The sequence below is a fragment of the Thunnus thynnus genome, chromosome 18, assembly GCF_963924715.1.
Source record: "Thunnus thynnus chromosome 18, fThuThy2.1, whole genome shotgun sequence".
In the NCBI taxonomy this organism is placed as follows: Eukaryota; Metazoa; Chordata; class Actinopteri; order Scombriformes; family Scombridae; genus Thunnus; species Thunnus thynnus.
This window is the reverse complement of record NC_089534.1, coordinates 16442927-16458453: the sequence shown is the minus strand read 5'-3', so window position 1 is coordinate 16458453 and position 15527 is coordinate 16442927. Positions and strand designations below refer to the sequence as shown.

The 15527-nt window shown below is 38.6% G+C and overlaps 1 protein-coding gene across 1 annotated transcript; it reads right to left on the bottom strand.

The window, feature by feature from the left end:
• Positions 1-2338: 2338 nt before the first annotated feature.
• On the bottom strand, positions 2339-11243 carry gata4 (GATA binding protein 4). Its single transcript, XM_067573214.1, has 6 exons — positions 10470-11243; positions 5979-6145; positions 5733-5858; positions 5184-5265; positions 4288-4424; positions 2339-4066 (listed from the first exon to the last, which is right to left on the bottom strand). Exons 1-6 carry the CDS (start codon positions 10990-10992, stop codon positions 3941-3943), a joined length of 1161 nt encoding a protein of 386 aa, XP_067429315.1. The 5' UTR covers positions 10993-11243; the 3' UTR covers positions 2339-3940.
• Positions 11244-15527: the final 4284 nt, after the last annotated feature.

Sequence of the window (15527 nt, the reverse complement as noted above, 5' to 3'; positions counted from 1 at the left end):
AACCGAACAACTGACTGATGCTAAGAGCTTCTTTGAGCAGATATCATCCTGGGCTGATACACAAAACTCTGGGAAAAAAGTATTAGAGCGTCTCAAGCTCAAACAAGCCACCTGTGACATTTTCCTCAATGAATCAATCAACAATAAATTTTTGGAGTTCCATCGTGACATCTCTGAGGAATGCAATGCTGAAGATAAGCAACATTCGTGGGCAGTTATTGAGAAAGAGGAGGAGATTGTCATGTATGGACCTTATTATCCAAACTACAACAACAGAAAACACAGTGAGGACAGCATCATCAAACAAACCCAGGAACTTCTGGATTCAGAGGCTGTCTCAGAAGACTGGAAGGTGTATGTTTTCACCATGAACAGCCCGTGTTTGGCTAGAAACACTGAGCCGTGCATGCTGAACCTGGTGCAGAAGGCTCAGGAGTGGTGGAGTGTGTATGGAGTGAAGACTCATGTTGGTTATGTGAGATGCTGGGGCTTCAAAGGAACCAAAGAAAAACTCTTCCGGGATATCAACTACAGACAAGTGGATTGTATAGATCAGACTCAGGACCACTACAGCTACATTAAAGCAGCTGAAAAGAGCTCTGATCTTAATGCTTTATGTGAGAATCTGTATTCTGCTGTTCAACACCTCCTGAAGTCTGGGAACTTGAGTTTTCCCTTGATAACCTCTGTGCAGGGGCAGGACTGGAAGAATTACTTTAAAAGTATGAACGGTATTCATGAATGCAAACCAGAAGACGAGAAAAGAGTCCTGACACAGGAGAGGAACACCATGATTGACGCAGCTGAAGTTCTGCTTTCAGAAAAAAGTGGAAGTTTCAGGGATTATTTAGAAAAAGGACGGGCATTTGCACTTCATTACACTTTTAGCTCACAAGTATGTGATGCCATTCGGGATCAAATGAGACTCACATTTCAGCAGTGCTGGAGGGAGATGGTACAGGATAAATACGCCGAGTTCATCAGGGAGAAGCTGACTGAGGACTTCAATCGATGTACTGTGCAGCTTTTTATCAAAGATATTGTAAAGTTCACAAGAGAATTTTTGCAAATTGGAAGAATACAGTTCTCAGAGGAAGATTCAAAAGCTCAACAAGTCTTTCATTGACTTTGGAAAGAGGAAGTTAGTTTAAAGCGGACAGATCATGCAAATTTCTAGGTCTATAGTTATATTCTGGGGATCTACTAGAATATCTTTGCATGATTTACAGCTAAAACAGCTCCTTATTTAACTCGTACTGGTCCTTTATGCAGCCACTCAGTTCAGTCTCTGTCTGAAACAAGCTGTTTTAGCTCCTGTCTCTTTAAGCCCCCCTCCCGATGAGCCAGCGTTAAAAGATGTATGATGATTATCATTTTGTATGTAATAATGCCCAAAGTCCCATAATGTATGATAATTTGATCATTTTGTGACACTTAGTATTAGTTGTTGTAATCAGTTTAGGCTATCTTATTTTAATTTATTTTTAGTAAAATATGTATGTGTGTCTGTGTTTATGCATCTCTTCTCACGATGTCTTTCCAGCCTGATCAGACCAATCACTAACCCATTCCACGTATCATATAACTACGCCAGCAATTTTTAAATTTTTTTTTAAACAATGTGGCTAGATTTGTTGGCAGTGACAAAAAGTCATTCATCTCAATAAATACGTGTTTTCTAAAAAATTACACATTTACATCTATTTGTTCTCTTGGTTGTGCAGCAGGTACGATAATTTTCCTCAAAATACGATAATTATAAGCCTCTGGTATGAAACTTTAACATTTCCCATCTGGCAACGCTGCAATGAGCCCACTCTGTTCTGATCAGCCAGCTCTCAGAAGCCGCCCCTCAGCAGACATCCACCGGCTGCGAAGGCTACATCAACAAACCATGAAACAAACCATAGCAGTAGGATTTCACTACTTCACACCTTCTCAAATACTGTACATGTTTGAGCTGGAATCTGATCTGAAATATGAAAGTGGACAAAGCAAACAACACGTAGAAAAACCTTAGCAACAACCTTAGCAACAAAGACTACGGAACGGATAGCCGTTTATAGGCATGCACGACAAGCTGACGTCAGTTTGTTGGCAAGGTAGAAAACCTTGCATCCTAAATATTCAAAGCAGGCTGAAGCCTGGCTTATGACTTGCAGGGATCATTTCTACTTACATTAACCTCAAGTTTGTGATCTTTGACCATGTTTAACATAGATATCCGTCATCATAACAGTATATAAATAACAGAAAATCACAAAAGCAAAATATGTCCCCTTTAAGAAAAAATATTTCACAAATTGAGATGGAACAAATGACAACAATCCACAAACCATTTCATCATACATATTTGCATTATGTCACAATGCTTCGTCTTTATTGGTTTGCTCAGTAGAGCTACAGGTGCACACAGAGGACCGGCTTCACCGAGAAAGTCCACGTACGTGCATCCACCTCTCACTGTGTCCTCTGTGTTTACTTACAATATATCACAAATGGTGTATTACACAATTATACTGGAGTGGAGTTTTTTTTTTTACATATATGTTCATATATTTGTTATGTTGATAATTACATGTGAAGGTATCCCAATTTTACACGTTGCCCCCATGCTTGTCACAAGCAAATTAAAGCATTAAGTATTGCTAAAATACTGTACAGTCATCATACAGAACTCCTTCATAAACAACTTTCAGCTAATACATGATATTCAGTTGATAATGTTGTCTGGGTTTGTGCCTGTAATAATAAATACTTGCAGGATTTTTGAAGATGCCAGAGAAAGTCAACCCTTCTTGTGGATGCAAGTCTACACTTGTGTCAGCAGAGGGAGCTGTGTGCCAGTTCATCCACTCACATTCATCATGTGAAACTTTTGCTGCACACGTAGTTAATCATGTTTTTTTTCTGTCAAATACATGTCAATATTGACATTTGCTTCTTATACTTTAAGTGAAAAGGACAAAGACACACACACACACACACACAGTGAGAACTGTACCGGAAACAACAGGCCACCAGGGAGTGGTTGCTATTGTTTTTTACTGGAGGCCATAGCACCTGAGTTGAGGAGTGATGGATGTCTTGAGCAAGTTTCTCTGAGTTTGTAGAGTTAGATGCACTTGTACTTTACCCTCATGGGTATCAAAATAAATGACGATGCCTGACTAAAGTCAGTGATTGGCAATCAATTTTGTAAATTTAAAGGGTCAGTTCACCCAAATCACAAAGAAAGTTCTTATTCAGCTCCAATGATATCTCACCATACAGACGGTTTGGGCTGTGTCAATTTCTGCTGACTTCTGTGTGTGTGTGTGTGTGTGTGTGTGTGTGTGTGTGTGTGTGTGTGTGTGTGTGTGTGTGTGTGTGTGTGTGTGTGTGTGAACTGACCCTTTAAGTATATTTGCTCCAACATCTCCATGGTGCTACCTTTGACATAAAGGTTTCCTGTTATGATTTTTTTTAACATTATCTCTGTCCTTTTTTTCTGTCTTTGGCAATTTGTCAATAATGATATGCAAATCATTAAAATGAAGAAAAGACAAATATATTGAAATAGAAATAAACTCAGGGAAATAAAGTCTGGCCATTACTGTTATTTGTCACTGTTTTATGTTAACAGCCCTGCATTGACATGATAGAACAGGTGAAAGTGACAAAAAAGTTCCCTTTATTTACCTGTTTTTCATATCAACAGTTCTTGGATGGATGGATGGATTTTATCACAGTACTGCTCTTTAATGATTCTCCATTCAGTCCCCCATTGCTCTGATTCTACACGCAGTATCTCAGCACTGTTGAAGATCTCCATTTCTGTTGCGGCGTCTACATTTCTGTCCCAGAGCGTTGCACTGAAGGCACTGTAGGAGTCTCTCAGGAGAGCTTATACGATATACTTCAGATAGGTCGGATTTGAGATGCTGGGTCCGCAGTTCTTCTAAGCCAGGATTAGGTTGTTCCAGGGTTCAGCTTTGGAGCTAGAAGACCCACTGTGGCCCCCAGGAGACATCTTGAGAGGAATGGCCCCTCCTTGAACTGCCATGTAGGCCGGCAGGGCTGAGATCTGGACAGGCGCAGAAGGAAATGGTGAGAAAGGAATACAGGAATATTTTTGTGATTAAATGTGTTCTGTGCTCCTCATACTTTCATCGTTCTCTCACATGGACGTCTGAGAGATAAAGTCCTTTAAAGGAAGTGAAATAACTTAAAGGCAAGACACAATAAAAATGCACTCATATTTGGGCATCCACATAAAAAAGGATTGTCTCTATCCAGGTGTCCTACCTGTGTGTGCGCGCTGTGGTGTGTGTACAAGCTGTGAGTCTCCGGCTCTGTCTTTATCTGGCGAGGCTCGTCTGTGGTGGTGGGGGCGCGGGGAGTGCTGCTTGGCGTTACTGGAGTCCCCTCACTGCCTGGAGTCCCTGCGGTGCACAGAGCTGACATTATCACACTGCTTTAAGCTTGGACTGAAAAATGATGGAGGAGTGCCTGAAGTCACCTCTATTTTCTATGTTATATGATATTTGTTTTTTTTTTTTTACTTAATATAAATGTCTTTGCATGTTTTGAAAGTTGGCAAATGCCTTGTATTTCTATACTCCAATAAATTATCCTTGAATCCTTGAATCCTTATACATGGGAGCAGAAGTCTTAGCTACTCAGATTTAGGGTGAGCATGGAGAAAGTTTTTCGTCTTCGGCACGTAAATGTGAAAGGCGCTCTCCTAATTTCAAACTTGACACATGCATCATTCTGCACTGTGAAGGTCATCCGAGTGATGTAACAATAAGAAAAACATTTTTCTGGAGTGGAGGGGGACTTAACTACAGATAATAACTAAATATAAATTGTGCTTGAGTTCTTTGACTCTTACTGTGTGGGTGTATGTATGTGAGTATATACGCAAGTAGGTATTTGTGTGTTTGTGTTCATTTATGTGTGTGTAGAGTTTTTGGGGGGGTGTGAAGGTGATTATCTACATAATTGCAACATCACAGAAAATCTATTTACATGTGTGCATGTGTAGCGTACATAAATTGCTCATAAACTATTTTTGTTTACAATCTAAGTTATGGTGACTGCTACACAAAAAAAGTCTTAGCCATGCCTCTGCTTATGTAAAGTGATATCAATATCTACATATATACAAAAACATGAGCAAATGTGGTTTGGAAGCTGACCAGTTTGGGACTTGTTGAGGTTCTTGGGTTTGCGTTTGCGAGTCTGGATCCCCTCTTTCTTCATAGCCAGGGGTCGTGGGACCTGTCAAGACATCGAAACAATGGAATTGGTCAAACAACAGATTTAAGTAGGATATGTGAAACACTCGTAAAGGCTGGAGACGCAAAATGCTAATGAGGTGAGATCAAGATTCAGGATACGGTACAAAAAATAGATATTAAGTCTCCTGCCTTAAGGCCTTCTGTACATGTTTTCATACATTTCTAAAAATGTTATTTTAAAAAACACAACACATTTTTATTTCCTTTAAGCTTCAGTCTCAAAGTTACATTATTTCTGAATGTCTACCAGAATGTGAAAAACTTCATGTGTGATTTCTTTATTGATATTTATTAATTTGGACTCTCCAGGTGTATTTTTATTTGCATGGCTTGATGTCAGATTGATTCAAATATTTCAGCTCAGCTTTAAACTCAAGTAAAATCATATACAAGCATTCTGAAGGATCAAAGATGTACTCTTTTCTCTCCCCTCTTTTTCTCTCTTACCCCGTGGAGTTTCATGTAAAGGCCACAGGCATTGCAGACCGGCTCCCCCTCCGCATTTCGTCGCCACAGGGTGGTGGTGGTGGTATGACAGTTGGTGCAGGACAGGCCCACCCTCCTCGAGGCAGACTGCAGCATATAAAACATGTCAGATTTATCATTGAAAGAGGAGAAGAAGAGAGGAAGGAAATATCCTTTTCAAGTTATCGTTCATAGAAGTACAGTAAAAAGTGCTCTAGTGTCACCCACCAGTCGTCTTTGGGGTTTGATAAGAGGTCTGTTGATGCCGTTCATCTTGTGGTACAGTCCGCAGGCATTACACAGGTAGTGGCCCGTACCATCCCGCCTCCAAAGAGGGGTCGACATCGCCCCACAGTTCACGCACTCTCGCCCCTCAGCAAAGTCATCAAAGAGATCTGATTGAGGATGACAAAGAGAGAAATAAGTCAGAAGCCAAACATCCTGTTACTTTTCTAATGTGTTTTTTTTTCCTCAAGCTTGATTGGCATTTTGTTGCTGTCATGTAAAAACTGTAACTGTGTTTTATCTTTTGCTATTCCTTCAGATCCTCACTAAGGACACACAAAAAAAGCAAAGGAGGTCCAATTCATGTCACAGGCCCAAACCAAGAACATTTCTGTGATTCTTAAAGAGCTCAACTTCCAGCTGGACGTATGCCACAAAAATTCTTTCCATCCTCTCCGATAAACAGTTTCCTGTACTGTCAAACCCTGACAGATTATCAAATGTAGTGGCATTTCCACACCAGCAGGAGGTGCAGGATGCGGTCTGTAAGCGGCCCACACAACAGCAGCCTGGAATCCCTCCTTATCTCACAGCTCCTCTAGGAGATAAAGAGTCGGCTGGAAATAGAGACGGAATTGAGCTCCATCATTTTCAAATAGAGACTCTGTGTCTATCACATCTGTCTTTCTCTTTCAGATTGCATGACATCTGATGAGTGTAATCTTCATTCTCACCTGGCACATAACAGAGTATCTCCCAAGAACCACTTGGACATTCACAGGACATCAATCTGTGGTGTAGAAGCAACAGCTTTTTTTCTACATTTATCTGTGATACCAGCAGCACAGGTTGAACTAGCTGCTTGCAAATTCAGGGTATGCTGAGTTATAAGTCACACCATGTTGTGTTTATAACTTTACTGTCTATAATTACTCTTCTACAGATATGAATCTGGCCTCCATGTGTGTCCCCCCCCCCCCTCGCTGCAGAGTGTAGCTGGAATGGCAGCGATACCTATGCAGGCCTCCTCCAAGGCTGAGAGTAAAACAGACACAGCAGGGCGAGCTAGCCTTGAGTCGGGCAGCAACTGTAGCCAACACAACGCACCAACACGAGACAATACACAAAAGAAACGCTGCCGTATCTGCGTCTATCTAAATGGAGGTTTATTTTTTCCTGTTGTATAAATGTCACCGTGTGTCTTTATCTGAATACGGTTCAAAAACACCCGCACCAACGCTTTAGGAGGGCAAAGGTGAAAATGGAAAAAAAAAAAAAAAAAAAAAAGCTCAGCGATATAGGCATATGTGAGGACTTGTCTTTCTGTACAGGTTTTAAAAGTGTTTAAATAATGTTTTTCAATGGTAACAGTGTTAGAGTTAATGAGGGAATATAGTGACAACACTTAAAAATGACAAAGTTCATTTTCTCAACTGTAACTAAATCTGTGAAGCCTCCGTTACATTAACGATGGCTGTATTTACTTCAGATATTGACATTTTACATGCAACACCTACAGTACACTTACAAAATGTTACATTGCAGTTACCTACTGTAGACATTTTATTAAAACGTTCCTCATTATGTTGACAAAAACCAGGTGTTACTACATTTTTTTAAACCACATTTGATGTTGAAAATTAGCATATAAACAATTTATATGAGACAAGGTTTCAACTATTATATTCTATAAATAAGTTCTATAAATTGTTCCTTTCATGAGAGGAGAATATGTTTAACTTTAATTTCTTATAGGTTAATATCAAGTGTGATAATGCAGCTATATTTGTTTAGAAACTATAAAGATGAAATTATTAAAAAAGGAAGAATGGTTTTTCTGTTTACATAAAATAATTTTCCAATTTGAGTTGGATTACATTTAAGAAAGAATTATTAGATCATGGCTGATAAGATAAACTAAAGTAAAGCTCAGTGATACACGTTTGTTTAGGTTTGTTTTTTACTCTTGTGAATATATTTATAAGCTGTTTTTTAAGCCCAAAGTAATTTTGATTTCTCTCTGGAAAAAATAAGACATGTATAAAACTCAATATTTGTTTGTTTAATAGTAAAAATGATCTTTAAAGATGTTTAAAACTATTTAAGCTACTCAGTAAAAATTATATAACATTACTGAGCATATTTTTGTTTGATAATCATCAACAGAATCATTTAATTAACAGATTATGAAGTTTCCCTCCTCTCATTCACCAACAGAACAACTGAGATTTAATTTAATTTGATGTGATTCTCAGACAAAGAGACGAGGCCTGTTGCTGAAACATAAAAGCATTTTCTTCAATCTGTAAACAAAAGCAGTTGGTGCACAAGCTCACAGATTTAGTGAGTTGAGTGTCACTGTGATCAGATGAAGAGGTCAGATCTGATCAATGATCAATGCTCTTATCTCTTACACTAGCTGATCTTTTCCTCGTTCTTCATCTAACGGTTGGAGGGGTGAAGGGCCTTGTTTAGAGACGGCTGTTTAGAGAATCAGCACACACATTATCTAGGTCACATGCTTGTTAATTAGCACTGCTTGATGTTTAAAAATGGGGAAGTAATAAGCTGTTAATCAACTGTTAATTTGATTTTTAAAAAAACCAACAACAACATACTAACGATAAATCATGTTTCAGAATAATACAACCTGTCAGATTAGATTATAAATCACATGATACTGAATTGGGAATATAATCAAATACACTGGACTATAAAGATGAAATGTAGCTGCGAGTTATAATGAAACACAAGTAAAACAAACACAAGACTGCAGGTTGCAGCCATCTGAAAACTGACAGCCTAAGCGAAATCAGTGTGTTGTGAAATATCTGTGATCCATATATATCGTCCAGAGTACAGCTGCAACCTGCAGCTATAGACCGAAATTCACATCCAGCACAGCCACCTGTCAAGAGTCTATAGCTTCACCTGCAGGTCACAGCAGCTGCTCACAACAACATGTGTAATCAAGAAATGTGACTCTAAAATTGAAAAAGTGATTCACTTCTTTCAATAAAATAAAGGTTAGTGAGATTCCCCTCCATACACACTGCAAATCAAATATAATCTGACCCGTGAGGCCACAGTTTAACACAACTCATTAACCATAATCCCCATAAACTGTGTTATCAATTCAGGTTCAGTTAAATATTAATTTCCATCCCTCTATTTGTGCTTGATTATATATATAGATAGATATATAGATATATAGATATATAGATATGTAGATATATATATAGATATATATATAGATATAAAACATGTTTTTTACAGGCTAACTCAATTATATGTTTGGTGGTTGTCTGACTTGTTGGTTCGTCATAAAAAAGCCTCCTGAAATAGAAATGTGTGATACAGGACAAGTGTCTTTTTTTTAATATATGAATTCTAACTTTAGTCATGAATTTCATTGAGTGACTTTGTGTTGCGTTTACGTGTAAAATGTCACTTTCGAGACAAATGGAATAATAGCAAATGAAATATACCGAAAACGTGTGATAATTGCAATGTATAATTGTAATTATAATGCAGCAAAAGTGTGTGTAAAAAAGGTGCATTTTATATCATAACTTTCGTGAAAAGACAGTGGTGAAATAGAAATAAACATATCGAAAGAAATAAAGTAAACGTAACAATCAGGCTTTAATCCGTTTGTCAGTGACTCACTGTGTTTATGCAAATTCATTGATTTATCTCACGTGGCAGAAAGGTCATTAGTGTTAATGAGGCTCTGTGTTGTAGTTTAAATAAAATGGGATAAATCTAAAAGAAATAAAAGGAAAAAACGCCGCTCGTCCTGTTTCATTTCAGTTTGACGTTAAATTTCGTTCAGCAGAAATTTGATAAATTAATAATCCCAAAGTTTAGACTTTCCTCATAATTTTTGAGCGCTTTTTGATTCGTTTTATTGCAGGATTTATCTTCCTTATTAGGGATTTATCTGTGTGAAAAATAAATCATTTATTGTATTTATTCATGTTATTTTTTTAAAAATGTTGCGTCATACATTTTCGATTGGTGACACTTATCTCCTGTTGATTAATATTGTTTACACTGCGAGTTTATTTTTTGCAATATGCAGCCCAATTTAGCAGCACAGCATTTTTTTTTAATTATTTACAAACAGCATTTCAGTAACGAGGGATTAAGATTTGCATGTCAACATCTGTTCAGCAGGACTCAAAATTATCCAGTTGTCTTTTTTTTCAAGATATAGTTAGTTCAGCAAAAATGTCACAATTTTTCATTGGGGCCCTGAAACCTGTAGTTGTGTGTATTTTTATGGTCATTAACTAGACTTTATCCTCATGAATCCTTGTCAAAACATCCTATTATTTATGAAGCACATCTGCATCTTTCTTTATAAGAGGTGACTTTGAAGTTGTCAAATATGACAAATATTTATTTTTAGAGCATGCAATAAAAAAAATATCTTAATGCTAAGATTAGAAAATATATACTGTAGCCCAATTTGATTTTTCTCTTGCTCACCGATGTTTGGGTGCCGTGTTGTGCACGGGGGAGCGCCAGTTTGGAGACCGTGTAGGACCGGGCTGTCAAAGGGAGAAGTCGACCACGTTCCGCCCACGTTCGGGCTCATGTAAGCCGGGTAGGGGCTGTGGTACGACCCGCTGAGGCCCCGGGCGCCGTAGTGCTCCCTCCCGTTTGCAGAGATGTTTAGCGGACTGGTGTAAGAGGCTGCCGTCTCCCTGGCCGCGGCCACCCCGGAGGATAGAGGTGGGCTGGTGGAGAAGGTGAAGCGCGGAGACACCGGGGAGTGGTTGTACGAGGGCACCGACTCGGCGCCCGGCTGCGCCCAGGCAGAGTGGCTCGACACGGGGCTGCTCTGTTGCGACGCACCGGGCGCTTGGAGGTAAGGCAGCGCCGGGATCATGGGGGTGACGACCCGGGTAGTTGGCACATAAACCGGTGAGGTGCCCGACGAGGCGTTGTGGAGAAATCCGGCCTCATAAGAGGGGGGTCCGTGGTTGGTTGTCATTATACCCTGGTACATATCCTCTCCGTGAAGCTGCACATCCGTGTTGATAGAAGGAATAACGATAATGTGGATGCACTTACGCACAGGATTGCTGAATATTAACGCAAAAAAATGCGTGGTTTAATAAATCCTTAAAGCTCTGCTGTCCTCACAGAAATCAAAGCTGCTCTTCAGTCAAACAAAGCAACCGAAACATTCATAAAATTAAGAATAAACCCGAGAGAGGAGACATGAGAGAGAGGAGGAGGAGTGAGAGACTATACCTTGTGATCAAGATCCCAGCTGTTATCATCTCTCTCTCTCTCTCTCTCTCTCTCTCTCTCTCTCTCTCTCTCTCTCTCTCTCTCTCTCTCTCTCTCTCTCTCTAAGCCAAAAAAATGTGTTCACTGACTTTAGTTAATTGCTATAGTTTTATTTTATTAATTTATTTCTATTTCTCTATCTATTATTTCATTTATTGGATAGTGACTTCAAATATTTTCTGGGTTTTTTTACCCATTAGGTCCAGGCTGCCATAAATCAGATAAAACGCAATTTCTGTCTGTTTTGTTTCTGTAAATACATTCAAAAAGTCATTTTAATCGGAAAAAAACCTATGAATCTCTAGGCTACTTAAATAAAAACGTTCAAATATTCTGTTTGTATGTTTGCGTTTGACAGACACTGAATTTAATAAATACATTTCTACCACACATATAAATGCGTACAAAACGTAATTCATGCAGTGTAAATGCAATAATAGTAAAACATCAAAATGACAGAATTTTGTTTAGGTTTTACGTCTTTGTCAGTTTCATTCATATTAATCCAGCTCGTGACCACTTTTCGTTAATCTAACATTATCAGATGAGATAAAAAGCTGATCAACTTCTTTTTCCTCAGTCACGCATCAAAAAAAGCTTCTCAATTGTCCCTAAATACTGATTGGTGGAAGGTAAATTATATTTTATAAATTCATAATTTATAAGATCGCCCGATCTTATCGACAGAATCACTGTAGGCCTGATCATGTGGGCTGTCTGGGCTTGGTCGTAACTTAAGTTTATTTCCAGTGGTGTTTAAACTTATAATATAGCTACAGAAAAATCATATTCATATTATATGTTTATTTTTATGTTAATATGTGGTTTTAATAGTTGATATATGTTGTTGTAACTGAATTAAAATCATAAAACTTAAAAAAAAAAAAAAAAAAACACTGAAAAACGTCATAGCGGTGTTTGATGTGAAGATGGAGCTTTACAGGCTTAAAATTTGGTTTATGAACAAAATTTCGATTATTCTGATAAGAAATCAAGTTTATAAACGTGTTGTGCTGATTATAATGATGTCATATCAATTAAGCTTGCACAATCTCATTAATCAGTGCAAGTAAGTGACAACTAATCATTTAACCAATCAAGTCTGTGATTGGAAGAATATATAAATACGTCTTTTCAGGCATATTAGAGGAACATTAAAGCTACAAATAAATATCAGCCTACGTGTGGCCTTCAGGGTCCCACAGGCCATCGATTTGTCTCCGTTTCCTATTACATGACGTCTTGACCTCCATATTAAGTTGAACTTAGAGGGTTTCATGTCTTCTAAGCAACATTAAGCTGTTTTCCCGCCCCTTCGTATGACAAATATGAAGAATAGTGCTGGACGCTTGAGTCGGAAGTCTCCGGCGGTTGTTGTCCTCATGAGGACAGATTTATACCTGTCATCGACACCAGTCAACGTAAACACACCAGGCCATTTCATTGTGCAGCCACTTCCCACTGACAGCCTCTCACTGAATTATGTGACTCTGCACAGGCTGCCAATCCCCAGTGTGTGTGTGTGTGTGTGTGTGTGTCTGTGTGTGTGTGTGTGTGTGTGTGTGTGTGTGTGTGTGTGTGTGTGTGTGTGTGTGTGCTTAATGTACAGTAGCCTGACAGATGGAACTCGTTGAACTTTTTATCCATAAAAAGACATTTTTTTATGCATGTAGGCTACAACAGCCTGATAATGACAGACTATTCATTCAGTTTTCAAATTGACCAGTTTGTTGTGATGCAAATCAATGCAAACAAGACAGAATTAACATTAACGATGGCTCTGATGTACACAAGTGTCTCAGTAAGTCATGACAGTGTGACAGTGAGCCAGTGATACCAGGACTCTGAAACTGGAGCTGCTAAATGGAATTCAGCCATTATTAGTTTTATTATTTATACCTGTTTGTTTCCTACTGTTTCATGTCAAAATGCCTTCTGTGAAAAAAGGCTTATTAATGAATTTTATACTTTGACACTAACTAGACTTTTCTCCTGGCTGATACAGTATACACACACACACAGGTGAAACTAATGACAGTAAAGGGCTGGTTCACAATTTTTCAAGTCTTTCTTAAAACAGCCAGGAGCCCAAATGAACACTGCAGCATGTTTTTCTTGCTGTAATCATTCCTCCTGTTCATACTGACCATTAGCAGATGCCTTCATAAAGCACTTACAATGTTAATGATGGGGGATAAAATCCACAGTCCTCCTTTTGAGCAAAAAAGTATTTAAATGTTTATCTGAAGATAATATGAGGCTTAGGCTGTCTGAGTTAGAAAAATAAAGTTGATATCTTCCACAGTTAGTCTTTTTAGTAAAAAAAAAAAAAAAAAAAAAAAATCCTCTGTGTCTTGACAGATACTGTTTTCCTGTTCAGCTGCAGTGGATAATAACTTTGAAAGATAATGATGTGATTTGACTAATTTGGACAACTGAAGCTTCATATTATCTTCAAATAAACTTTTAAATATATTTTTGCACAGAAGGAGGACTGTGGATTTTGTACCCCATCAAGTGCATTATGAAGGGATCTTTTAATGGTCAGTTATTGGAGATTAAAAGGTATTTCATGCACATGAATGCAACTACCATCAATGGAGTTAATTACACCTGTCTATCTATCTATCTATCTATCTATCTATCTATCTATCTATCTATCTATCTATTTTTCTATATCTGCAGCTGAGTCTTTATTTCTGTTACACTTGGTAGGCTGTACGGTATTGATTCTATGTCCTCCACCCTCTCTTGTTAAAGTCAAGGCAAATAGAGCAATATTCCCTCAATAGAAATGGGGAACTGTCATCAATGTGTAACTGCAGGCTGATAATACAACCACCAATTGCTGGCTAATAATATTAGGGCGTGGGTCTGTTATCCTGCGACCGCATAAGGAAGCAGCAAAGTCAGAGGTGATTCATGCTTTTATGGTTCCACTCAACGTATAGAAGTTCATCTGCATTACATCTTGTTTGCTTGCAGATATTTTATGTTCCCTTCGCATGTTGTACGAGAACAAGATAATGAGCAAGATAATCAGTTAGTTTTTCAGTATTCAGCATAAAAAAACAAACTTTGGTCTCATTCTTCTAATTCTCACCCTGCCGTCTAATCTGACTAAATATAGGGTGAGAAAACTACAGAAATACCAAACATTCAAGCAAAGTTCACCCTCTTTTCTGTAATTGTACAGTACAGCACAGTGTGTGTTTTGATTTGTGTGTTTGTACATGCCAGGCTGTATCACTGACAGTGACAGAGGCCAGAGCCCACAAACTGTGTGTGTGTGTGTGTGTGTGTGTGTGTGTGAATACACATATAAAAGCCACGATTCTTTGCAACCGTGTGCGCTCTCTTTGTGTGTTTGTGCTGTCAGTGTGTATGAATGAGAAGGTGTTGGGTGAGGGACAAGATAGAGATGCTGGTATGTGGCAGACAGCGGCAGACTGTGTGCGTGTGTGTGTGCGTGTGTGTGTGTGTGTGTGTGTGTCTGAACCAGGCACCAGGAAAACTGTCCCCGTCTTGGCTGGGGCAGAGACTCAATCATTTGGGGGTCGGGGACTTACTTTGGCCCTTCTTCCTTCCACACACAAGCGCACACACACACACACTGAGACTCATGGCTCCAGGAAGAAGACTTCAAATGGTGAGGCAGGAAAGCGCAGGAGGCAGAGTACCCTGTCGATATGGGACACACACACACACACACACACACACACACATACACAAACACACGTCACTCAGTCGTACTGCTTGGTATTCCTCATTGGCATGCTGTTTTGCAAAGTAAGCAGAAAGTATTCTTCTTTTTTACAAAAGGCCTTTCATCCTCTCTGCATCTGTTCCTGCTGAGCTCACCTGTTTTTCTTGTTTTATCTGATCAGATTGATCATCATTGATCCACTCATGTGATATTGATAATGATAGTGATGAAACAGTGCTAATCAATATGAACTCATTGTGTGTCAGATGGGCTCATAATGACCTTTGTGTGATCACTTGACTTTTTTTTTTGTGCTTTTTGTTACTTCATTCACTTTTCTGGTTTGATAATTGATCATTGATCAACCTTTAAAGACTTTTGTAAGTCTCTAACTTCACTGAATGTTTTTAAAAAACTTCAAGTAAAACTTTGCACTTATGATTTCATTAGTTACACCTCTACCAGTGTTTATGTTGCTCTCATTGTCATGTTAAAAGCTCAACACTTTCTTCATCAATTACAGTAATTTGATAGGCTGTGTG